General features: G+C 53.8%; 1 protein-coding gene across 5 annotated transcripts in view; it reads left to right on the top strand.

Moving 5' to 3' along the window:
* CBFA2T3 (CBFA2/RUNX1 partner transcriptional co-repressor 3) overlaps positions 1–25,298 on the top strand; it is a 93,228-nt gene extending 67,930 nt beyond the window's left edge. For 2 of the 5 annotated variants that reach the window (XM_053271121.1, XM_053271124.1), the window contains 10 exons: positions 1,476–1,553; positions 7,105–7,346; positions 8,234–8,323; positions 12,803–12,984; positions 13,654–13,883; positions 15,499–15,584; positions 16,524–16,719; positions 17,678–17,746; positions 19,312–19,502; positions 19,762–25,298. In XM_053271121.1, coding sequence (XP_053127096.1) covers positions 1,476–1,553; positions 7,105–7,346; positions 8,234–8,323; positions 12,803–12,984; positions 13,654–13,883; positions 15,499–15,584; positions 16,524–16,719; positions 17,678–17,746; positions 19,312–19,502; positions 19,762–20,097 — 1,700 coding nt within the window. In that variant the 3' untranslated portion in view covers positions 20,098–25,298. The remainder of the gene's footprint in view (positions 1–1,475; positions 1,554–7,104; positions 7,347–8,233; positions 8,324–12,802; positions 12,985–13,653; positions 13,884–15,498; positions 15,585–16,523; positions 16,720–17,677; positions 17,747–19,311; positions 19,503–19,761) is intronic. The other 3 variants (XM_053271123.1, XM_053271125.1, XM_053271122.1) reach the window with 2 other exon arrangements.
* The last annotated feature ends 217 nt before the right edge of the window (positions 25,299–25,515 follow it).

The raw sequence follows: 25,515 nt of genomic DNA, 5'->3' as shown, positions 1-25,515 counted from the left end.
GACCTATTTATGAAATCCTCCCACGGGTAACCTTCCCAGTGTCAGTTTTCTTTGCCTTGGAGCACAGTCAGGTCACTGAAAGATATTGTGTGAAACAGAGCTGGGGTGTGTGTGTGTGTGTGTGTGTGTGTGTGTGTGTGTGTGTGTACACACCCAGACTCTTGGTTGCCCGGGCTGAGAGAACTTTGAGGCAAGCCCCAAGGAATGCTTATGCACCTGCACGTTGGAACTGGCTGTCCAGCTCTGATGTCAGAGGCTGAACTGCATCTTGAAGTGGTCCTGAATCCGAATGCTGGCCCACCTAAGGCCCCAACCTTGGAAGGATGCCATTCGAGCCCCATGCCTCAAGCAACAGGGTGCCCCTCCTTTGCATGCCGGAAGCCCTAAGCTCAGTCCCTGGCAGCATTTCCAAGAAGGCCTGGGAAAGACTCCTACCTCAACCCCAAAGAGCTGCTGCCAGTCAAGGTAGACAGTACTGAGCTAGCTGGACCAAGGGTCTGACTCAGGATGGCAGCTTCCTATGTTCAACACATACTTTCCTGTGTTGGATGCCCAAAGAGGGCTGAGTCCTTGGAACCCCACTCAGAACAGGCTGGTTGCTCTGCTGTGTTCTTAGGAGGTAAATGAGAGAACAGGCAGGTGAGCATAGGTGGATGCAATCCACCGCCCATAGATTTTCTCTACCTGTTTGTCAGAAATGTTGTTATTGATGTATACAGCATCTTACGGAGTTGCACAGGCAACATACATGGGTCCCTGCTCTCTGGCCCCATTGTGGCAGGGTCAAGGAGCTTGCTGTGGGGCAGCAGAAACAGCCACCGTATGGCATGCCCACAGAGAGATGCACGAGGAGTTAAACTGGAAGGCTTCTTTCCTCACTGGGCTCAGTGGCTTCCATTTGTGAGCCAATTACGGCATAAACAAAGGGCTCTCGAGAGTGGGTCCCTCCCCAGATGTTGTTGGACGACAACTCCCATTGGCCATTGTGGCCAGGGTCCCCTCTCGCAGGGATTCCCAGATGTTGTTGACTACAACTCCCAGAATCCCCGGGCAAAGGCCATTGCAGCTGAGGGGGATTCTGGGAGTTGTAGTCAACAACATCTGGGAATCCCTGTGATGAAAGGGAACACTGATTGTGGCTGGGGTGATGTACTCCGACAACAGCTGGAGACCCAGATATTTGAGAGCCCCTGGCATACAGGATCCCGGTTACTGATCACTGGCTGCCTCGTTTTAGGGAGCTGTGGCAAGCAGAGGCTGCCAGCCCCAGTGAAAGGCTCCTGTCTGGGCTCATCCCCAGTGAGTTTTGTGCAGGGGAAGGAAGGAAACCTCCTCCTCACCCAGAGCGGGGGGGAAGCCAGCTCTGCCATTAGCCCTCTGGCTCCCGGAGACCGCAGCCCACAGCCCCTGCCCCTGCTCGGGAAGCCTGCCGCCTCTGGTCTCTCCTGATAGCGTCTGTTTTATTTTACTTGCAGATCGCGAAGCTGGGCCGCCGATGTTTCTGCCCCGTGGCCGTTTTCACGGTTGCTTGAAATGGTCCATGGTGTGTCTCTGTAAGTAAAATGAAACGCGCCCCCCAGTGAGAGACGCAGAGGCCAGGGCTCGGCTTCCCTCCCCCTCGGTCAAGCTGGGAGTGGGGTGGGCGCCCCCTGTGCAAATGCACCCGCGGGTGCAGGCAGCGTGGCCTAGTGGGTGCTGCCCCGTGGGTGGCAACACCCCTCTTTGTCCACACAGAGGGATGCCCCATACAGCAATGAACCTGGCGTCCTTTAGTTGATGTCTGTCCCCAGCCACCACTTGGCTGGACTCTTTGGCTTTATCTCAGCCCCTCCCTTTTAAATGCCATACCCATTTGCACCTGCAAAAAAGCGGTGGGGGGGGGGGGAAGAAAAGTGCAGTGGAGTAATTGGTAAGAAGACAGGCACTGAAGGGAGAAGCCTCCTCCCTCTGCTCTTCAGCCTCCATCTCTGAATCCTAGAGGTGGAGGGGAAAGGTGGTGGCTACTGGGCAGGGAGAGGAAAACACTTTGGACATGCTCTGAGAGACATGTCTCCTATTACTTCAGTCTGCAGCTGATGGAGAAGCTGGGCAGGCACCAGTCAGGGGTGTGGCCTAGAAGACCTCCAGTCCCTTCCAGCTTTACAATCCTGTGATTCAAGGGCCAAACCGTTCTGCATGTGAAGGGCATTGGTTTTGCCAGAAAAGCCAGTCCGGGGTTAAATGGACCAACGCTCCTCTGCCTCCACCTGAGACAGCTTCATAGGTTCCAGCTGCCGGCTCTCAGCTCGCTGGCTGCAACCTTCTTTGTTCACGAATGCACTGAGATCCTGAGATGTCCACACACCCTTAAAGCTGTAGAGCGACTTACATCCACACAGTGGGGGGGGCATTGCTGAGCGCTTAAACGATCCGGGGCGCGGGGCGCAGACCCCTTTTGGCAATCCAGCTCAGCCATCCTCCCTCCCCCCAACCGTGACGTATGTTTCCAAAAGTGTCCGATCTGAGAACGGAGCACCGATGGAGGTGGAGCGGCCGAGTGCCCGGCCAGGCCAGCAGGCACCTCTCGGCAACCCCCTGCTCTGTGCAGGTGCCTCTGGAAGAGGTCACGGAGGAGATGGGGAGTGGCTGCTGAGATTGGGGGGCTCTGAGCCATTCCGGGGGGGCCTGTGCCCCGTGGAGCACCCCCTGAAGGCCCCCCTGGGCCAGACGCAACCCAGGGGCACAACCCGTCCTGTGAACAGTGGCCAGCTCAAGGAAGGCCAGCCCACCCTCTGCCTTCCTCACCCTTCCGTAGCCAAGGAGGGCCCGGGGACGATGCAGCCTCCATCCACAAAGCGCGTCAGTGTCAGAGACATGTGCGGAGTCTAACTTAGTAACACACCTGTCACTGGAATAAAAGCAGTTGTGGCCAAGCGGTTATTTTCGGCACCTCTTTAGCAAGCAGCCGCTCCTGCCCGTTCGGCCAGAGAGCAGGCAGAAGCCTGAGAAACACAGCCCAACCTGCCCGGCGGCTTCCCAGGGAGGTGTCGGCCCAGTGGGAAAGGTTAGTGGCGATGGGGACGAGGCGCGGCCGTCCTGGCGCCTGCTCAGGAGTTGGGCTTTCCCCGGAAGGATGCTGGGGTTTGGGGTTGCCTCCCAGGCAGGGCACGGAGGGGACGCTGCTTCCCAGCCAAGGCAGGGATTGTTTTTGCCGAGAGCTGGAGGCCAATGGTAGGAGGAAAAATTGGACCTGCAGCTGTACGCATTGGCTTCCTCCTCTGCGAAAGAGGCTTTGTGTTGTTTCAGTAGCCTGCAACACCTGTTTGACTGTTGAAGGGAATGTGTGTAAACACCCGCGGCCTCTGTCGCCCTGCTTTCAGCTTGCTTAGAGCTTGTCGTACATCTCTGAATGCATGCAAGGTGCAGGCGTAGAGGTCAGCCTTTGCTGCCTGGGAACAGGCTGTCCCTGTGATGTCTGGTGGTGGGTGGGGTTTCCGTCACATTTACTGCTTCAGGGCGGGAAGGGGGAGAAGCCCTCTGCATAAAAGGACTGGGAAGGTTAAGACTCCCCAAGGGAGAGGCTTGTTCTGGGAATATTCCTCTTCTGGGATATTTAGAGTGGCAGCAGAAGGCTTTAAAGAACCTGTCTTGACCTCAAGAACAGAACCGGTAATACTTTAACCGTGCACGGCTAGCATTTCTCTTGCATAAAACAGCCAGGGCCCCATCTACCAGCAGCATTTCCCACAGAAGCCCCCTTCATTTGGGGGTGTGCACAGGAGATACTCAGACCGCCGTCAATAACTTGCCTGAGAAAGGTGTTTCTACTGCCTCACTGTTCCTGCTAGAATTTATTTCCCCTCCAGCAGGGTGAACTCGTGATCATTCCATCCTCCTTGCTCTGCTCCCACATCACTTGCAGGTCTCTGCAGGGCTCAAAGAAACCCCACTTGAGCAGCATCTCTTTACGGCTGCCCTCTTTCTCCGGGGAGGGGAGACAGACCGCCTCTTCTCTGCTGCTCCTTTGAATTGATTGACATGTCTGCCTATTTACAACTGCACAGAGATGGAGGAACCCCAGCCGGTTGGAAACGTGTCTCCAGCCCAGCCAGCGTGAATCCTCCTGGCCTAATGCCCTTATCCTAAACCATCTCTCCCCCTTTCCCTCCTGAGTTTACGCGAATAGAAGGCAACTCTGAATGTAAGACCACGAGGCGCTTCACACGACATGTGCAACGTGTCACAACATGTCACACAGCACCACGAGAGCCCGCTCGCTCTCCCCGCAGCCGAGCAGCCGCTCATAGCTGGGTGGCCGGATCGGCCGTCCGCATGGCTGCTGGCTCCATCATGGAGCCGGCAGGGGCTGCGGGGATCGGGGGCCGTGCAGCCCCTGGAAGATCTAGGATGCCCCACGCAAGCGCGCAGGGAGAACCCAGGAAGCTTGCAGCCTCCCGGTTGGGGGTCTACTTGTGTGTCGCTGTAGTGACACACAAGAAAAGAAATGAGGTTAACGGAGCGCTCCGTTAACCACATTTCAGGGGAGGATGTTCTAGGTGGGCTAACTGCCGTGGGAGCACCGGGCGCGCCTGCCAGCCCTGTGGTTCCCATCATCAAGAGAACGCGGGCTCAGCTCCCTTGGCCCGCTTTCCGCCGATCGTGGGAATCGCCTCCATTGCCTTAAAAGAGAGAGCTTAAAGAAAGAGGACTCTGGATCTGACACCCCACCCTCCATATTTAACAAACTATAGAGGGAAACCGCGTCTTAGCTTTGAGCAGCTACGATGTGCATCTCATATGCAATGCCTCTTCAGACGCTCTTCTTTGGTCCTCTCTCTTGGCTGGTGGCTTATCTATTTAGCCTCCTTTGAATGCTCCTCGGGCTTAAGCGGTGGAGGCCCGACCACCTCCCTCATCCTGGCTGCAGCCCTCCGGCAAAACTGACCCCAAAGGCCACTTGCACTCCGCCTGTGCCTTCCACTCACGATCCTACTCTGCCTGCCCCTCTCCTTCTCAGCAGGGCCACTACAGAGCCAGCCCTCCTCTCTTTTAAGACCTGGACTTCAGGTTCTTCCCCTCAGGCTTGCATGCTTTGCCTCTCAGCCTGGTTCTTGGATTCGTCAGACTTCGCTTGAAGTCCAGTCCCGAATCCCGACCCTGAGAGTGTTTACAACCCCTTCTGCCTTCCGCCACCTACATGGCTGACGGACCCCAAACTCCCGATTCCTTCCATATCCCAAGGCTGCTCTCCTCATTAGGTGATGATTCAGCAAGGTGGCAGATGGTGCTGTGCAGGAAAACCGTGCCTTGCTCACACTCAGTCCCCTTCTATTGCAGCAACCCGGGCCTGGAGCATCTATTTTGCACTTAGAAGGCCCCCAGCTCAGGTGCAGCGTTTTAGAGTTGGGGGCCTTCTAGTCCAACTCCCTGCTCACTGCAGGAAACGGCGATGGCGTCTCTGACAGATGGAGAGCCCATCACTGCATGAGGCAGGCTGTTCCACTCCCTGTCCCCAAAGGGCTCACAGTCTACAAAACAAAACACAAGACAGACACCAGCAACAGCCACTGGAGGGATGCTGTGTTGGGGATGGATAGGGCCAGTTGCTCTCCCCCTGCAAAATAAAGAGAATTGCCAGTTTTAAGAGGTGCCTCTTTGCTTAGAGGGTGGTAGAGTGCTCTTCCTCCAGGGATGCTGAAGAGAGAGAGAGAGAGAGAGAGAGAAACTCTGCACTAGATCTCAGAGAGCTGGTCTGACTCAATAAAGGCAGCTTCCAATGGGCATATGTTCATTGCTCTAAAGACAAAGGCTTTGCTAGTGTCTGAACTGGGATTCTCAGGAACTCAACGGCCTATTGATGGATCTGCCCCACTGAGCCCGCCCCCCTCATTAGTGGCATTTCTTGCACCTTGTGGAACAAGACAGGTTTGCTCAGCTTGGCTGGAAACATGGCAGTATTCTTGTGGTTTCGGATGAAATTTGGCTGTTTTTAGGATGAGAGTCAGCAGCTACCTTAAGGGAGAGAGTGCTGGCATTCAACCCTGCTCCAAATGAGCATTTCCAGGTCTGGAGGAATGGGGAGAGAAGGTGGGGACATCAATACAAATGGGTCTGTGTAGGTTGTTTGCAAAAGTGCATTCAGCTTTGCACACGGTCTGGTTTCTGTTTCCCCGCTTTCTATTCATTTTATCCCTCATTTGTTGCACTAGAATTCAGAGCCCCCCTGTGAAATTAATTCACACAATGCAGAAATTAGCTCAGGGGGCACATGCCACAAGATGTGGTAATGGCCACCCGCGTGGATGAGTGTAAAAGGGGATTCTCCACATTCATGTAGGAGGACGGTTGTATCAGTGGTGATTAGTCACAATGGCTAGATAGGGCCTGCTCAACTTTGCCCCCAGCTGTTTTTGAACTAAAGTAAGTAAAGTGTGCCATTAAGTCAATTTCGACTCCTGGGGCCCCGCAGAGCCCTGTGGTTTTCTTCGGGTAGAATACAGGAAGGGTTTACCATTGCCTCCTCCCTCGTAGTATGAGATTATGCCTTTCAGCATAATCTTCCTACATCGCTGCTGCCCAATATAGGTGTTTCCCATAGTCTGGCAAACATACTAGCGGGGATTCGAACCGGCAACCTTCTGCTTGTTAGGAAAGCATTTCCCCACTGCACCATTTAAGGTGACTCATTGATTGATTGATTGATTGATAAATTTATATACCACCTTTCATTAAAGCAATCCCAAGGCAGTTTACAGCAAAAAAAATTTAACACAAGATGGTAAAAAAGACACAATTAAAATATTAAGTGTGTGTGTGTGTGGGGGGGGGAATATTGTTTATTACAATATTTTTTGAACTACAAGTCCCATAATCCCCAGTCACAGTGGCCAACAGCCAGGGAGCTGTAGGCCAACATCTGCAGGAGGGCCAAAGTTGAGCAGCCCTGGGCTAGATGGAACCTCCGCAGCCAGAGGCAGCCTATCTGTCATTGGCTTCCCGCCCTGCCTGTGGGCTCTCCAAAAGCATCTGGTTGGCCGCCGTGGGCATCAAGAGGCTGGGTCAGATGGAGCCTTGGTCCGATCCAGCCGGTTGACGTGATGTTCTTATAATGTTCTCGCCTTGCAGTAATGAACGGAAGCAGCCACTCTCCCACGGCCATCAACGGAGCGCCTTCCACCCCCAACGGCTTCAGCAATGGGCCGGCCACGTCCTCCACCGCCTCCCTCTCCAATCACCAGCTCCCTCCGGCCTGCGGGGCCCGCCAGCTCAGCAAGCTCAAGCGCTTCCTCACCACCTTGCAACAGTTTGGCAATGACATCTCTCCGGAGATTGGGGAACGGGTCCGCACCCTGGTGCTGGGGCTGGTGGTAAGTGCCCACGGGCTTGGCTCGCCTCGTTAAAATAGTTAAAAAAAAAAAAAAAGAATCTTGCCATTCAGAGCAGCCTAGAACAGGGGTTCTCAGACTGGGACCCCCAGGTGTGGTTGGACTACAACCCCCATCGTCCACAGCCACAGCAACGTTGTGGATGAGGGTGATGTGGCTGGGATGATGGGAGTTGTAGTCCAGCGGCCTCCGGGGACCCGCGTTTGAGAATGTTTGGCCTAAAAGCTATAGGTGCTTGCACACAGGAGCTGTGCTTCAAGTCACAGCAAAAGCCGCGCGTGGGGGTCCCTTTTGACGGTCCTCTCCTTGCACTGGGATACAAAAGCATCCTGCAAAAGGGATGGAGCTTTGTATGGCAGGGGTTTCCAGGTGGCTGTATGCCAGGTAACATCCTCTCTTCCCACCCCACATGAAAATTTCAGCAAAACCAACCCACCAGACCTAATGATATTGTGCATTAAGTTGCCGACGTTTTTTTACTGGCTCCGGGACCTTTTAGTAGCAGCCGGATGTGTAGATGTTAGCAAGGGACCAGCTATATCTCCACACTGTGGAGAGCGTCCTCTGTGGATTGGTGCCAGTCAGGGGGCCTTGGAGATGCAAGAACAGGCTTGCCTGTGTCCTGGTTTTTCCCTGAAAGGCACCAGAAGTGGGGTATTCACATATCGGTCCGATTTACCCCGAAGTCCCTGCGAGCTATCAGGGAGTGCTTCATACATCCCCTCTGTTCAAGATCCACGGCTGGAGCCCGGCTTCTGTTGCTCCTAGTCACTCTAGCAGGCAGACCTTCCTGGACTTAATACCCGGGGTGAGCGTAAAAGAGCTTTCTTGGCCTTGGCTTCAGCAACGTTGCTTTTGGGCCCTTACAGAATTCCACGCTGACCATTGAGGAATTCCACTCCAAGCTCCAAGAGGCCACAAACTTTCCGCTGCGTCCCTTTGTCATCCCCTTCCTGAAGGTAAGAATGTTATAAGAATTCTGCTTGGCCTGCCTTGAACCTTACTCATTCCTATCTCAGCTTTGAGTAGGCTCTTTAATCCTCAGGAGACCTCTTTTGCACAGCTAAATGCATGCTTGCAGCCTGGGTTCCACGACCCTGTTGCGCATTCTCCACTTCCTCAAGTGGTAAGAAGTTCCAGAGGTAATACCACCCAGGTGTGTCACCTTTCCCAACCTCTGATGGCTTCCCCCTTCTAAACACTCCAGAGAGCAAGCAACCAGGCTCCTTCTCACAATCAAAATCATGACAGGAGAACCGTGCACGCTTCCTGGTTGGTGGATCATGTGTGTTTGCAAAAACCAAGGTAGGAGGGAGGGAGAGTGAGCCTCTGTTCCCTCTAACAGGGATTCCCAAATGTTGCTCACCACAACTCCCAGCATCCCCAGCTGCAATGGCCTTTGGCTGGGGATTATGGGAGTTGTAGTCAACAACATCTGGGAATCCCTGTTAGAGGGAACACTGGCTCCGTGATCCCGCAGGAGCTGGGCTCTGGGTAGGGTAGCACTCACCTTCCATCCCCAGCATTTTATCGAGGGTGGGTGAAAAGCCTGCCTTCCCAGCTCCCGCCTCCCACATGATCACTCTCTCTCCTCCTCCCCTTGTAGCTTGGGCTTTTACAGCTGCTGGCTGGCTGTCCCACCTTGTCAGCTCATGAGAACAGTCCTAGGAGGTGGGCAGAGTACTTGCCTGCTACGTGTCAACTGGGCAGGACTGGCACGCCCTCCCCAGATGCCCTCCCCAGCTTCTGGACGAGGTGGGAGGAAAACCCCATCCCACCCCGCTGAGGAGGCTGAGCAGACAGCCACGTTCCCCGCCTCCGACTACCTTGCTTTTTACAAGGGCATAATTGCAAAACGGGAGTGCGCACAGCTTGTCCTGCCCACTTAATCGCAAGACAAGCCATTAACAAAAACCGCCAGGAGCTTTGCCAGGCAGCTTTCCCACAGGTTTTCTGCAAGGCTTTACTGTGAGTTCAAAGTTGCCCCCCCCCCCACAACCGACACAAGAAGTGCATTTTTCCCCCACCCCAGATATAAACCGGACTACACTCTTAATACGCAGTGAAAAGCCCAAATTGTGTGTGAAGTGTTCCCCGCTAGTCTGCAGGGACTTCAGAGTAATCTTGGCCAATATGTGAACGCACACCCTCCATTGCAGGGGAGATGTGAAAAACCTCCATGCAAAAATCAGTGGGTGCTCACTGCTTATCCTTTAGCATGGAGAAATGGGCTGTCTTTCTGACTTTTCTTTGCAGTCTTCAGGAAGTTTTTCACACCAGGCTTTTAGTCTGCATCTCCTGCAGAATGGAAGCGGGGTATTCACATATCGGTCCGATTTACCCCGAAGTCCCTGCGAGCTTTCAGGGAGTGCATCATACACAATTTGGGGTTTTCACTGTGCATTAGAGTGTAACCCAATATATACCCGGGGTAAAAAATTCACTATTTGTGTCAGTTGGGGGGGGGCACCTTCAAACTTGCAGTAAACCTCTCAGTAAAACCTGCTGTCTAGGAAAGCCCCAGGCAGGAAGGTGTGCCACTTTGTTCAAGGATCTTTTCTTTTCTTCCCGACATAGTGCTGGTCCATCCAGCTCTCTAAGGATCTGTGGAGTGCTGACATTTCTGTCAAAGCACCAGGACTCTCCAGCAGAACACACAAGGCTGTTTCCAGCTGCTCTTGTTTATCAGCAGCGTTTTTCAAAAAGGAAAGGGAAGAAAACTCGCCCTTTGCCTCTTCACTCCGCTCCCTCTCCTCCAGCTCCATCTGGGACTGTAATTCCCACGACTCCAGAGAAGCCACGAAAATCCATGCTGAGCGGAGTGAGTCTGCAGCAGCAAAAACAACAGGTTCTTGTGTGGCGCTTTAAAGACCAGCACATTTATTGTAGCGTAAGGCTCAGTGGAGTGGAACCCTCTTGGTCAGATGCAGGCCTTTTGCAGAAACCAGGGAGAGGATTTTTCCATTTCCCAGGCTACTCTGCTGTTGATCTGGAAGTTGCCGTTCTTCAATAAACAGCCTTCAACCCCCCTCAAAAACTCTTGGCCGAATCAGAATTTATCGGAAAGTTTGATTCAGTCTGTTCAGCTTTAAATCGAGACAGCGGTTTCCTCTTCGGCAACAGGAGTTCATTCAGCTAGGAAGATTGTGTTATCACAGCTGCTACTGTTGCCATCCTTCTGCTTATTTGAGCCATTTGAGCTGTACACAGAATTGTCGCAGACTGTAGGCCCATTCACATGTTACGTTCAACACTCGTCCAAAGACTGTACAGTGCACACAGGGGCAGAACTGTGCACAGGGGTAGTCATTCACACGTTATGCTGAATGCAGGTACAGAAGTACACTTCCTCTCTGTCCCATGCATTTGAAGGGCCATGTGGTCCCTCCGTTTGGAATGTTTTCCTCTGTTGTGGGTCTTCATATATACCGGATATGCAGGTGCATATCTAGGATAAAGCTTCATGCGTCTGATTAAGTGGGTTTTAGTCTGCATCTGTTAGTCCCTAAGGCTCAGAAAGCCTCTTGGCGGTGCCTCTTCAGCAGAGTACCTTTTCTGCAGTCCTCCTAGGCAACATAGCCAGAAGCAACCTGGGTGTAGGGCTCTAAATGGGAACCTGGACACCTTCCGGTCCTGGAACTCTAGGAGCGCTTGGCTAACCCAGCGGGGTCTCCAACCTGGGCCCTCTAACTCCCATCCTAAGAACAGCCCAGCTGGATCAGGCCCAAGGCCCATCCAGTCCAGAGCTCTGCTTCCCACTACAGTAGCCCACTAGATGCTTCTGGGAAGCCCACAAGCAGCAGATGGGAGGATGCCCACGCTGTGGCTCCCCTGCAACTGGGATTCAGAGGCACCCTGCCTCTTGAGCCTGGAGGCGGCTTACAGCCCTCAGGACTAGTAGCCACTGAAAGACCTGTCCTCCAGGAATGGGTCTAAGCCCCTTTTCCTAACCATCCACTGCCCCAAGGCCAATGGGAGTTGCAGTCTAGCAACATCAGGGACCTGACGTCGGGAAGCCCTGGGCTAAAGTCTGGACTCAGCCCTGGAGGAGATGATATGGTCCTGCATGCATGCTGAGCCCTTTCCCCTCATTGCTAAATGATCACGGCAAGCCACCGTGTGTCTGGGATTAGGCTGCAAGGCCAGAGAAGCCAGACTTCCAGGCAGTGGGAAGAAGGCGGCACTCCGCACATGCCTTGAGGCACCTCTTTAGGATTGCAGTGCTGCTGTGTTACCGTTTGACATGCACCAAGGCTACGGTGCAGCCCTGCTAGTCAAACTGAAGTTTGGGCAGCTCCCTGGGAAAGTGGGACTTCCTCTCCCCCCCACCCTTTGACTTTTCCTGGCATAGTTTGGGGGGCAGCCCACAAACCTGGCGCCTTCCTGCCAGTCTGCCGAGAGAGGGAGGGAGAGAGAGAGAGAGAGATTCAGTGTTTCCGACCAGAAAGGAGCCCTTTGACAAGCCTCCCTGTCTCCTGGATGCCTGTTCCGCTCCCCGGCACTCTCTTTCCAGCTGTTTCCACCCAGGGCTCCAGATGCTTCTCATTTCGCTAACTGCAACCAGGCGGGCCCCAGCGTGCCTTTCCCAGAGACGTTATTTATTTATTTATTTTATTATTTTTCTTTCTGGAAGTGCACGGGGGGCGGGGGGGGGCTGCTTGCCGCCCTGGAATCCACAGCGGTGCGTTTCATCAGCTCGCGCTCTAACATGTTCAACAGATGGGGATTTGGCCGGCGACCAGCAGCCTTAAATAGGAGACCAGGGTTGCCTGACTGCAAAAGCTCCGCTCGGCTGCTTAATCGCTTCTGCTCCTGCGCGGATGCTCTTCTTAGGGTCGAAGCTGCGTGAGAAACCCACTGGGGGAGGAGTCAGATTGTGCTGGAGTGGGGCAAGTAGGGCGGGGGATCTTGTTTACCAACATTTCCTGTTGCACAGACAAGCAAGCACTTGAGATGGGAACGGCCTCAGGCCAGGCCACAAGTCCAGCACAGTCTCCTCTGGAGCAGAGCTGCTCTGGTCCAGTTGACAGGGAGAGGGGCTGCCTGCAGGCGATGATTTGTCCAGAGCAATGAGAGTCGCCTCTCCCTCTGCCCTGATTCCGGTCTATGCAAAGCGGAGAGGGGAGCCTCCCCGTTGGAGAAAAGGCATGTGCTCAGCTCCTCATTTGCAGTCATTCCCTCCAGTCCCAGAGAAAAGAAAGGCATTTTGAAATTGACTACACCATTTGGTCTAGTCAATTTCTCTCCTAAAAGCTTGGCCAGCTTTTCTGGGAGCTTTAGGCTGGAGGGCATCTTGTGAACACTCTAAACCCCTATCAAGGCCAGACTGTGCCTGTCCATGCCTCAAGCCCTGCTGCCTGGGTGGAGGAGGCCTCTTATCTTGAGGAGGTGCCAGCAACAGCACCCACCTCTCTCCCTTGTCTCTGGCCCCTTCCTAGGCCAACCTGCCCTTGCTTCAGCGCGAGCTCCTCCACTGTGCCCGCATGGCCAAGCAGACGCCCGCCCAGTACCTGGCCCAGCACGAGCAGCTGCTCCTGGACGCCAATGCCTCCTCCCCCATTGACTCCTCAGAGCTGCTCCTGGAGGTCAACGAGAGCGGCAAGAGGAGGACGCCAGACAGGTATGGGCCTCAACTTTCCTCGGGAGGTGCAGCAAGGCGGAAGGGGCAGGGGCTGGGCTGGTTGGAGATGCTGTGCAGGAGTTCCCCCCACCTACCCACCCCATTAAGACCCTCCGATGAGACTTTGCTCCAGATAACAGCTTACGGGGAGGCAAGGTAAGCCTCCACTAGGAGCAGGGCCTTTTCTGTAGCATCCCCTCTGCCACCAACTTGGAGGTTTGTTTGCCGTTACTACTGGCTCATCTGGTGGTGATTCAGTGGTGGGCCTTTGGGGTAGTTGTCCTGGGGCTGTGGAATTCGCTCCCTGTCGAAGTCAGAGCTGCAAGATCTCTTCTGAATGGCCTTCCGAAGAGCATGAAGACACAGCTGTTCAGTCAGGCTTTTCGTTGATTTTTTTAAACCTGGTTTCCTTGTTGTTGCGTCTGCTGTTTCCTTATGGGGTTTTTGTTTTTTTAAAACAAACCAGTATACACGTTTAATGACGTTTCCTTTATTGTATTTATTTGTTGGTTTTGCTTTGCTTTTGTAAACCACTGTGATTATTGTTTTTGACAAGCAGCAGTCTATAAAGAAGGGATTCCTTGTTTGTTTCGCTGGAGTCTTCTGCTCCAGACCGTATAGGAAGCCCAGGCAAACCCCGTCTGACGCTCTCCCCTCTTCCCGCGACAGGACCAAAGAGAATGGCTTGGACCGGGACCCTCTGCATCCCGAACACCTCAGCAAAAGGCCGTGCACCATGAGCCCCGCCCAGCGCTACAGCCCCAGCAACGGGCTGCCCCACCCCACGCCTCCGCCCCCTCAGCACTACCGCCTCGAGGACATGGCCATAGCACACCACTACCGGGACACCTACCGGCACCCGGACCCGCGAGAGCTCCGGGAACGCCACCGACAAGCAGGTGAGTGGGTCTGAGGCCGAGCAGAGGGCGGGGCGGGTGGGAAGCGGGCTGGTTCTAGTTTGAATGCCGAGGGGAACACATGGGCCCGTGGGAACAGGGGTGGTCTGAGAGAGGCGTGCCTCCGTGGCTGCCACCCCTGCAGTGCGGCCACGTTTGGCATATTGTGCCCTTCAGCGGCTCAGGCTTGAGGAGGGTGCCGTAGGGCTGGGAAAGGGGCCGAGACGGCGGCCAAAATGGTGAGCAGGTGGGGCAGCCTTCTGCTGATTTGGTTGGTTAGTCCATCTCTCGGGTGACATTGGCCAGTGCCTGGGACGCAGCAGGGATTCTTGCCTGTCTCCAGGCAGCTGCAGCCATGCTGCGGACTTTTTAAACTTCCCCCTCCAGCGGTTAAAGGGATGGTACAGACATGCCGTTTCAGGACAATCTGTTGTTATCGACAGTTCAAAGAGAGCCTGTGAAACTAGGGCTGGGCACGAGGTGGCATCTTTTTGTCCATTTTGCATTTCTGGGCATTAGCAACAAGAGCAACAAGATGTATCCAACCTCCAGTGGAGCAAGTTGAACGCTGAAGAATGACAAACCTGGCCCCCTGAATTTTTGACAAGTCATTTCCAAGAGGGGGCCATGGGGACCCAAGGGGGGCAGTGGTTTACTAGGGGCTGACCCCAGGCCATGGCTGGGAGGAAGGGCCACCTTGTAGCCTAACTAGGAGTTCCTAGAAAATGAGAACTGGGAAGAGCCATGAGATTTTTGAAAGCAATGGAAAACGTGCCCATCAAAACGGCCTGTCTTAAATGACTTTTGGTTGCTTCTCTAAAGTGGCTGGTCTTGACCTTTAAAGCTCTACGCAGCTAGGGACCAGGGTACCTGTCGGACCGCTTTTGCCCATACAAACTCGCCAGGGCCCTCTGCTCTTCATCTCAGGCCCTGCTCATGGCCCCGCCACTAACAGAGATCCGGTGGATGGGGACTAGAGACGGGGCCTTTTCGGTTTTGGCCCCTCGGCTTTGGAACGCCCTCCCCGACGAGCTTTGCCATGCTCCCTCCCTCAGTGGTGTTTTTTAAAATTGAAAACACATCTTCTTAACAAGGCTTTTTAATGTTCCATCTCTGTTCATATCTGGTAGGTTCTTTAGTTTTTATAGTTTTCAGTTTTTAGCTTTTAATTTGGAACTTTATATATATATATATATATATATATATATATATATATATAATTTTGAATGTGGTCTTAGCCTAGTTTTAACTTGTTTAACTTAAATTTGGTTAATTTTATTAGTCTTATTTTACATTTTATCTTTTTATTAATGTTGTGAGCCATCCTGAGCAGTGGTATACTCGAGGGGCAGGGTATAAATATTTTAAATTAAAAATACATATGATAAATAAAGGCCCAGAGTGAAATGGGAATGGAATGGGAAGTGCCCACTAGGGAAACATCTGCCCGGGACAGTTTGGATTCTGGGAAGGGTTGAGCCACGGGCAGACCAGGCGTTCAGTGTCTCCGCAGTTCCTGGTGCGAGCTGTTCCCTCTGCGGCTTGTGTCGCCTGCTCCTGAGGCAGTAGTGGAAGAGGTTCGCCGTGCCCCACTGACAGCCCCCTTTCTCTCTCCTAGCCGTGCACAGTTCCCGGCAAGAAGAAGTGATTGACCACCGGCTAACAGACAGAGAGTGGGCGGAGGAGTGGAAGCACCTCAACAACGTACGTACCAGGTCCTCCTGCTCAGCCGGGGTGCGGGGCTGCTTCTGCTGAGCTGGGGCGGGATCCAGGGGAAGGAAATCTGGGGGGCAAGAAGAGCAGAGGAGTGACCGTCCAGTGTGTCTCCTTGTGTGTTGGCTTGGGAGTCAATCCCAGGGTGTTCAGTGGGACCCCGACGCCACGCGTGCCTACCGTTACAGCGCCCGATCAAATGATGTCCCAGCCTGGTGTTCTTCTTCCCTGCAAGGCTCGGGGGCCGCTGCTGCCCCACATCAGCCCAAGGGTGGCTCCTGGCCAGCTGACTACTGGGCCTGTGTGAAGCCCTGGTCAAAGCTGAATAGTCCTGCTCACAGTCCCCCTGGAAGCCCCCGTTCCTTTGCCCAGCCCAGCACTCAGGGCTCCTTTTCAGGGAGACGGGGCCTTCTTGGGCCCCTGAGCCCCTTGGCGGGCATGCCCAGAGTGCTGGGAAGTGTCGCCCCCCCAGAGCAATCCCCCCAGAGCTCTTCAGCTCTTCCCTTGAGGGGATGGGGCTGCAGCTCAGTGGGAGAGCGCCTGCCTGCTGGCATGCAGAAGGGTCCCAGTCCCCTCCCTGGCAGCAGCATCTCCGAGAGAGGGCTGAGAGAGAGAGACTCCTGCCTGTAGCCTGGGAGAAGCCGCTGCCAGTCTGGGTAGACAGTCCTGAGCTGGAGGGACCCAGGGTCTGACTCAGTATATGGCAGCTCCCTGTGTTTCTGTGGGGGAAGCATTGGAGAAACGCAGACACATTGGTTGTTAGTTCCAGCCACGGCTTCTCACAGCCACCCTGCAAGACAGCCCAGGCCCATGCATTCCGATGCGAAGAGAAACGGACGCTGCCTGGGAGCAAGCTGGGCAGTTAGGGCTAGGGGGAACCGCCCCGCCAGGCCCCCAAAGTTCTCATGTGCATCATCCTGCACCCAGCAGCTGCTCAACTGCATCATGGACATGGTGGAGAAGACCCGCCGCTCGCTCACCGTGCTGCGCCGCTGCCAGGAGGCAGACCGCGAGGAGCTCAACCACTGGATCCGGCGCTACAGCGATGCTGAGGACATGAAGAAGGGCTCCAGCCCGGCCAGCCGCCCCCACAACAGCACAGCCAGCACCGAGGCACCCCCTCTAGGTACCAATGCAAGGGGTGGGGCGGGGTGCGTTCTCTAGTGGGTAGTAAATTCCGGAGAGATAAAGGAAATCACTTCTTCACATGATGCATAATTCACCTGCGGAACTCTCTGCCACAAGATGTGGTGGGTGGTCACTAGCATAGATGGCTTTAGAAGGGGCTTACCCCTTGGGGGTTGCCAGTATCTCTTTTACGGCTACCCTGTTTTGTTTCTATGGCTGTTGCTTTTTGGTATTTTGTGTGTTCATAGTCTTAACCGATTTTAATACTTTAATGTGATTTTATGGGGTTTTGTTGTATTAACTTTTGTATACCACCTTGGGGTAAGTTTTATGAAAGGCGGTACAGAATATAAATCGAGCAATAAATAAATAAATTCATGGAGGAGAGAATCAGCTCTGGCTGGTCATAATGGCATTACGGGGCCTGCATATTCAGGGGCAGTCTACCTTTGACTGCCAGTGGTCAGAGGCAAGCACTGGGGGAGTGCTGCTGCTTTCCCGTCCTGCTGGCGGGCTTCCCATGAGGCATCTGCCTGGCCACCTCAGAAAGCAGAGCGTTGAACTGGATGGACACTCTGTGGTCGGATCCAGAAAGAGTTGGCTTGTGTCATTCCACTAAGTCAAGGGTTCCCAGCCTTAGGTCCCCATCTGCAGGGAGTTTTCGCGGCCGGCGTGATGGAATAAGCCCTCCCTTCTCCAGTGCGTCCTGTACTGGGTTGCATTTGGCCCCCTGGCTCTGCCCAGGTCCTGTTGGGATCCCTGCCCGTAACCTAACTTTGCTCCCCCTTATGATTTGAGGGCAGGTAACTCTGTGTATTCCCTGAAGCCGCTGCAGGCACCGTCCGACCTTCGGCCCTGGTGGCCTGAGCCTCCTAGCCTTTGCTGGGAAAGCTCCTGAGTGAGACCAGGTGCGTTCTGCGTTTCTTCACACGCTTCCGCTTCTCTCCTTCTCCCAGATGCTCATCGCGAGTTTGTATCCAGGCCCCTCTCTGGCTACATGCCTGAGGAAATCTGGAGGAAAGCTGGTGAGTTTGTTGGGGAAATGTGATTTGTTTCCCCTCCCTGTCTCCGTTTGCTCCCTGCATTATCGGGGCCCACAAATTCACAGGGCCGGGAATTTTATTTGTTTATTTTTCAAATGTGTCGACCGACCCAAACGTCCGTCTCTGGGTGGAACCTACTTACTTACTATGTTTATATCCCGCTCTTCCCCCGAGGAGTCCAGAGTGGTGTACATGGTTCTCTTTATCCTCACAAGAACCCTGTGAGGTAGGCTAGGCTGAGAGTGAAGTGACTGGCCTAGAGTCACCCAGTGAGTTTCATGGCTGAGTGGGGATTTGAACCGGGGTCTCCTCGGTCCAAGTCCCTAACCACTACAGCATACTTGGCAAAAAGCCAGTGCCCAGCACCAAGGGATGGGGATGTGCACAAACTTGTTCATGCACTCCTGGGAGGGTTACCTTTAAGGGGCAGGGAGGGTGCCCCTCCCTGCCCTGCTACTGCCCCCCTGCCGGTGCTCTCCCCAAAATGGTTGGCATGGGGCTGCAGCGTACCTCCTTCCAGGCCCAGTCAGGGTCATACTGGAAGTGGCCGATACCCGTTAGATGGGGGGAAAGTTGCATTTGGAATTTTGAGAGGAGAGCTGGCCTGGTGGGAGCCAGCATGACTTGTCCCCTTAGCTAAGCAGGGTCCACCCTGGTTGCATATGAATGGGAGACTTGATGTGTGAGCACTGGAAGAGATTCCCCCTCAGGGGATAGAGCTGCACTCTGGGAAGAGCAGAAGGTTCCCGGTTCCCTCCCTGGCAGCATCTCTGAGATCGGGCTGGGAGAGATTCCTGCCTCCAACCTCGGAGAAGCCGCTGCCAGTCTGTGTAGACAAGACTGAGCTAGATGGACCAATGGACTGACTCATTATATGGCAGCTTCCTTTGTTCCTCTGCTCAGCCATGAGGCTCCCCAGGTAGCCATGGTTGCCATCTCTCCACCTCAACTCTCCAGTCTACCTCGTGGGCTTGATGTTAGGATGATACAGGGTGGCCACATCCCACATTAGGGGGTTGGACTGGGATACTCTTCAGGGCCCTTCCAGCTCTTTACATTTTATCGCCTCCACTGCCTTGCTCTGATGATGCTGGGAAATGCTGGCTTGCTGACCTGTCCTCCCCGACTTGTCCTCCAGAGATCTCAGGGATCCCAGTTTTTTGTTCTCATAGCAACCTGTCGGAGAGCAGCTGGTTCCAGATCTGGCTGAGTGGGGATCTGGGGATCCCAGGGCTCCCCACTCTTAAGTCCAACACTCTAACCCCTGCTCCACACCTGTTTCCCCACTGGCGGTGTGTCCAGGGTTGGTCTGATCTGGAAGAGTTAATATTCTGCTAGCCGCTAGCCCCAGTGGGCAAGCTAGTTGGTCCCCGACTCAGTTGTTGCTCTGGCGTGGGCCAGACCTCGGGGATCAGAATGAACCTGTGGCCACTGTGCCCACAGTGGCCGTTTGGCTTTTGAGAGCTCCCTGCGGCTTGAACTCTCCCCTGCCCGTGTTTTGGCAACCCCTACATGATCCCTGCCTTGCCCTGTGCTCTTCCTTTCAGAAGAAGCTGTGAACGAGGTGAAGCGGCAGGCCATGTCCGAGCTGCAGAAGGCCGTGTCGGACGCGGAGCGCAAAGCCCACGAGTTGATCACGACGGAGCGGGCCAAGATGGAGCGCGCCCTGGCGGAGGCCAAGCGCCAGGCCTCCGAGGATGCACTGACCGTCATTAACCAGCAGGAGGACTCCAGTGAGGTAGTGACACCCTCTCCCGACACGGATATTGGCCCCCGAGTGGTGGGCTGGCAACGGTAGTGGCCCCCCTCAGGTCCCTGCACTCTTGGCCGTTCTCTCTGTAGAATGTTGTGAATGGAGCTCACCCTGGACTGTGGCAACGGCAGCCAAGGGAGAGACTGTCGCGGCGTGCGGTGGCGGCCCTGGTGAAGACAGTCCCTTAGGCCCGCGCTTGTCTTTCGGTCCGCCCTGACCTGTGTGCTTTCGCCTTCCCCTGCAGAGCTGCTGGAACTGCGGGCGCAAGGCGAGCGAGACCTGCAGCGGCTGCAACACCGCCCGCTACTGCGGCTCCTTCTGCCAGCACAAGGATTGGGAAAAGCACCACCACGTCTGTGGGCAGACTCTGCAAGGCCTCCAGGCCTCTACCGGGGCCCCCTCTGCTGCCGCCGGGGCGGGCCTGAGCGTGGCCTCGGCCCAGCCAGACGTGGTGGCCGTCAGCACCTCCGTGGCCGGTGCCGCTGCCGCAGCAGGCAGTCTCAGCGATTCGGGCTCGGCTGCCGCTTCGCGTTCCGGCACGCCTGCCACGCCTGCGCCTCTGGACACGGCATCCCGCTAGGCAGGCAGAAGGGAAAGGGAACCGGGAAACCGACCAAGCACTGCTGCTACCACTTCTCTCCAAATGGAAAAAAAAAGAATCCTGCATTCAATGCAAATCCTCAGCTACCTGACACGTATTTGACCTCTAAAACGACCTCTATCTCTCACACGAAATCCTCACGAATCCTCAAACCTGGGCTTTAAGTGGAGTTAAGGCAAATACCAAACTTCTCCGTTCACTCGTCCATTTTTATTTTTTTTAATTATTGTACTTCTTACCAATATGATTTGGGGGAATTTTATGCTTTTTTAAAAACATTTTTTGGGATGAGGAATTTGTCTGCAAGCATGACGCATCTCAACTGATGAGGTAGGGGGGAAGGAAAGCAGAAAGCTCCTTCCGTCGGTCTTCTGCCGGAGATGTGTTTAAGGGAATAAAGAGTGAGCCCCCTTTTCTGAAAGATGAGGGGGAGAAGGCAGGAAAAATGGATTTCAGTTACACAAGGCAAGATTTTTTTCTTTTTTGTAAAAAAATAAATAAAAATAAATAAAATAAAAATAAACAATAAAAACATCAAACTCTTTGGCTTTAAGTAAAACAGAAAAGAAAAGAAATCCAAAAATAACCCAACAAAACCAAGTGAAGGAAGCTTACCTGTAAACTACCTTGCTAGCTAGCCAAGAAGATACCAGATTCACCTCTGCTCCAAAGGAAATCCAAAAACAGAAGAAAAAAAAATCCAAACTTTTTTCCACTGCCAAAGTTTTCTTTTTTTGTTTGGTTGGTTCCTTCTTTCTCTTTCTCCTCGTTTTGGGGTTTTTTATTTATTTGCGGTTTTGTGAGCCGAGGAGTCCGGCATGAGCCGAGGTCCAGCAGCAACCGGACAGTTTTCGATGGACGGCGATGCTGGTGGAATTTTCGACTCCTGGCGTTTTTGGATGGGGTGGGAGGGGCTTCATGCACTTGGACCTTCGCCGCTCTGGTGTCTCCTTGGAGGAGGACAGACGTGCATCTGTGGGACCTGAAAGATTTTTTTCGTAGAATAAAGCAAAAACAAAAAAAATACCCACCACTTTGTGTATGTGTGCGCGAACGCGTGGTTGCGTGTGTGTCAGGCAGAAGCAACTTTCTGGGCTCCCTCCCTTGGTGGATTATAAATCTGTTGCGTTTTTCTCTCAAAGAGCATTTTTTTTAAAAAAAAAAAGTTTAATGAAACGGCCACCTACACACCCACCCAGCCTGTTCCAGAGAGAGCACTGCTTCAGAAAACAACCCGCCCTGTGAGAATCCGCTACCTGTTCTCCAGTGTTTTTTCAGTAACTGTTCCAGGGCTTTGGGCCTGGAGTGCCTCACCACTACCTCTCTCTGCTCTCCATAACCTACCAAACCCTGGGCAGCTCCTTGGTTATCCTGACTTCTTCCCAACACCCACCAAGAATCTGAAGAAGTCCCTCTTGTTCCCCGCCCCCCACCCCACCCTCTCCGGAAGACTGCGTTGATGGCCTGTAGATACCCCTTGGCTTCTGTGTCTCGTCTTTCCAATGTCTTCTCCAGTCCTGTGGCGAACCTCTCCCCTCACCTTTGGTTGGGTTTTCTCCCCACCCACCAGCCACCGCCTTCGTCTTCCATCCCCATCAGGTTTTGCAATTATTTCTGGGAGGAAACCAACAGATGCTTGTCCTCAGAGGAGGAGGAGGAGGAGGAGACCGTGTTCATTTCTCGCATGTCTTGGGCATCATTGTACAAAGCGCGGAGTAGTACGGGAGTGCAATATAGGGGGAACGAACGCACGGCTGCAGGGAGGGGGAACCCTTATAGACTGCCCAGCCCCAGGCTCAGGGCATAAATATTGTACCTTTAATGTGAATGTATATAGTATTTGCAGAGGTCCAAATAATGATGATGACGGTGATGAATAATGATGATGATGATGATAATAATAATAATAAAAAGAGACATTTTGCCAAATAATTAAAAAAACACAAATAAACCACTGAAGTATGTAAAGGTTAGGAAATAGGTTTTCAAAGCATTAGAAGGTTTAATTTTCTGGAATCCACAGAATCCTTTGTGCTTGGTTTTTCTTTTTCCCCCCTCCCCCAAAGAAGGGTTTGTGAAAGAGAGGAGCGGTCCCAGAGGGTGTCATTGCTGAGAGCAACCAAGCAGGGGCCTGATGGCTGTGTCACACGCCTTGGTCCTTTTCCTTGTTCCTGTGTCTCCCCAATTCCTTTCCCTCCTTTCCTACCATTTGCAGAAACACGAGACTCTCTCCCTCCCGTTAAGCTTTTCACCCCTTGCAAAGAGGCATGTGTGGCATGAAAGGGGTTAATGGCTGCTGGTTGTTGTGGTGCTGCTGCTGGTTCCTTCCTTGCTCCTTCTTGTTGTCCCCACCACCACCACCACCTTCTTGTCCACATCCCAGGCCCAGGTGACTGCACTGCTCTGGCAACAAGCTTCCTTCCCGTGGTTTTGCTACTCCGGGTGGCTCCAAGAAATGCAAGGAGGTTGGTTCTGTGGGCAGGCAGGGGACAGGAGGGACGCTCCTTCAGCTGGTAGTGGCTTGTTCGGAGTTGGACCTGTAAGGCAGCCTTCCCCTGCCCCCCCCCCCGGCAACCTGTCCTTCCAGAGGCTCTCCTGCCTTTTGAGCATGGCGAGGAGCCATCAGGCAGAGCTAGCCAAGCTGAAGAGCAGAAGCTGGCTTCTGCTGCATGGGGCCATCGTCTGCCCTGCCTGCCAGGGACTCGCCAGTTTCTCCCATCACTTGCTACCTGGTCCCTTTTTTTAAACGGGAGATGCCAGGGAATGCACCTTGGCACGGAGAAGGCCCCGTCACGGAGTTATGGCCCCCTCCCCAGCCTTGAGAAGCAAAGGCCACCACCTTTGGATCTTTCCTTCGGAAGAGACCCAAGGAAGGGGTCGGCTCCTCTGTGCCAGATTCCCACGCCGTTGTGGCTGGAGATTCTGGGAGTTGCAGGCCAATAGCAGCTGGGGGCCCACCCATTCGGGTCTGGGAACCCCTTCACGGGCACGCCTGGCTGCTGCTAGTCATTCTGCGGCCATCCTTTCTTTTATGTGCTCTAGGAAGCCAGGGTGGAGCCTGCCTGCGGTATGCTTTGCGGGGTGGCCGTCAGGCAGACCTATGGAGCTGGTTGATGCAGAGTCAGGCTCTATGATCTGTCTCGCCCAGTACTGAATGGCGGCTCTGCAAGTTCTCAGGAGGGTGTGTGGGGAGTCATTTCTCCTGTCACCTGCGATCCTGGGGCCGTCTCCATGAAAAGCCTGAGCTCTGTCACTGGGCTGTGGCCTTTCCTTTTGCCTCTCCCTCTTCAGAGGAGCTAGGCATGACAGGGCTGGCCTTGGGCCAATGGACCATTGGCTTGACTCCGTATAAGGCAGCTCTTTGTCTATGCCAAGGGCAGCCAATCTGAAGCTCCCCAGCTATTGCTGGGCCACAACCCCCACCACCCCAGCTGCAAAGCGCTGCAGCTGGGGATGATGGGAGTTGTAGTCCAACAGCAGTTGGAGAACCTCCGGTTGACCACCTCTGATGCATGCATCAACTAAGGGCAGCCAGCAGGCCTGACGTCCCCTGGACGTCTTGTGCTCTTCTTCTCCATGCTGCCCCCCCCTCCAGTTCCGTCCAGCTTCTGAACAACGCTGCCCTTCTATCTAAAAACGGCGAGAAACAAGTGGCAAGGAGTAGGAGCCCCATGCACACAGCCCGTAGCTCATAGCTGTGCTTGCCACCCTCCCGTCACTGGAAGCATTTTAATGCTTGACACCGAAAGGGCAGAGGGCTGATATGACACTGATCTCCGTGTTTAAGTCGGGCTCTCTGCAGGAGAGATGTTGATTGGTACGGGACAGCGAGCGAGGGCTGCCTGAAGGTCTGCTGCAAAACAGCTGGGCTTACCTCTGGCACGGAACCAGTCCAGAACTCTTGCGAGAGATTTGTTTAGTCACCGTATAGTATTTCCGTCACTTGCTGTAGATGTGGCCAAAGACATAGGAACCTAGGAAGCTGCCATATACTGAGTCAGACCATTGGTCTGTCTAGCTCAGTATTGTCTTCACAGGCTGGCAGCGGCTTCTCCAAGGTTGCAGGCAGGAGTCTCTCTCAGCTCTCTCTTGGAGATGCTGCCAGGGAGGGAACTTGGAACCTTCTGCTCTTCCCAGAGCGGCTCCATCCCCTGAGGGGAATATCTCTTCCAGTGCTCACACCTGAAGTCTCCCATTCATATGCAATTAGGACGGGCCCTGCTTAGCTAAGGGGACAAGTCATGCTTGCTGCCACCAGACCAGGTCTCCTGAAGACCCCTTCATGGGTCCAACCCCAAGTTCTCCTTACGCTGCTCTTCCCTCCCATGCTAGGCAGCCTCATTCAAAACAGAAATTGGTTAAGGCACAGGTAGTGGTTACACAGGCAGACCTAGAGGGCCACTTCGCTGGCCTGCCCAGCCCCGGGTGTCTTGTTGTGCGGCCACTAGGGAAGCAAGGACTTCTCCTTCCTTGTTCCTTCCGCGTACCTCTGGTTCACTGTGCATTGGACTGCATGATGCCTGGATTCTGGTTTAACCTGGAGCATTTCGAGGCCGCAGAGCAGGCTTTACTGGGTTTACTGCGAGGCTTTACTGTGAGTTTGAATTTGCCCCCCAAAAACCAACACAAAAAGTGGATTTTTTTTTTTACTCCGGACATAAATCGGGCTATGCTATAATGCATGATGAGAAACCCGAATTGTGTCTGGAGTGCTCCCCAATAGCTCACAGGGACTCTGGGGTAAATCTGGCCAATATGTGAAGGCACACCCTTCATTCCGGAGGAGAAGCAAGCTAAAAGCCCCATCTGGAAACATTCCTGGAGAACTTTTGAAATTAATTCTGAGCTCGTAGCACCTGCAACAAATGGTGTTTGTGCACCACTCTATACAATTCTGAAATGGAAATTAGAGCCCTGCAGAATTCTGAATGCATCTGTTCCATTTCAGAAACAAAATGAGGACATCTGGAATTCCAAAATCAAGTTCAGAAGCATCCCTCGTGGCCAAGCATTGGTGGCGTGGCAATTCTGAGGGGAAGGGCATTGCCCGCCTCTGGTTTAAGCTCCCTGGAAACAAACCGGAGGCAGAACAGATTGGTACTTCCTTGCGAGTAGTGAGGATGTGTTTATCACGCCATATATGTATATTGTTTATTTTTCAATAAAATAAATTATGGGCATTGTTGTCCAAAAACAGCTGTTGCGGGGGGGGGGGGAAGTTGAGCAGGCCTGTTCTAGAAGCCGTTCCTTCTTCTAGGGTGAAGACACCCGGGCCCTGCTTGTGCACAACCTGTCACAGGTGAAAGCACAGCCTCTTCAGGCATTTCTGCCCCCACATTTTAGCCACCAGGGCAGTTTTCTCTCGGCTGCTTTAACCACCTGGCCAACCCCCTTGTC

The sequence above is a fragment of the Hemicordylus capensis genome, chromosome 9 (genome assembly GCF_027244095.1).
Source record: "Hemicordylus capensis ecotype Gifberg chromosome 9, rHemCap1.1.pri, whole genome shotgun sequence".
NCBI lineage: Eukaryota > Metazoa > Chordata > Lepidosauria > Squamata > Cordylidae > Hemicordylus > Hemicordylus capensis.
The sequence above is the reverse complement of the archived record's forward strand: the minus strand, read 5'-3'. Positions and strand labels throughout refer to the sequence as shown.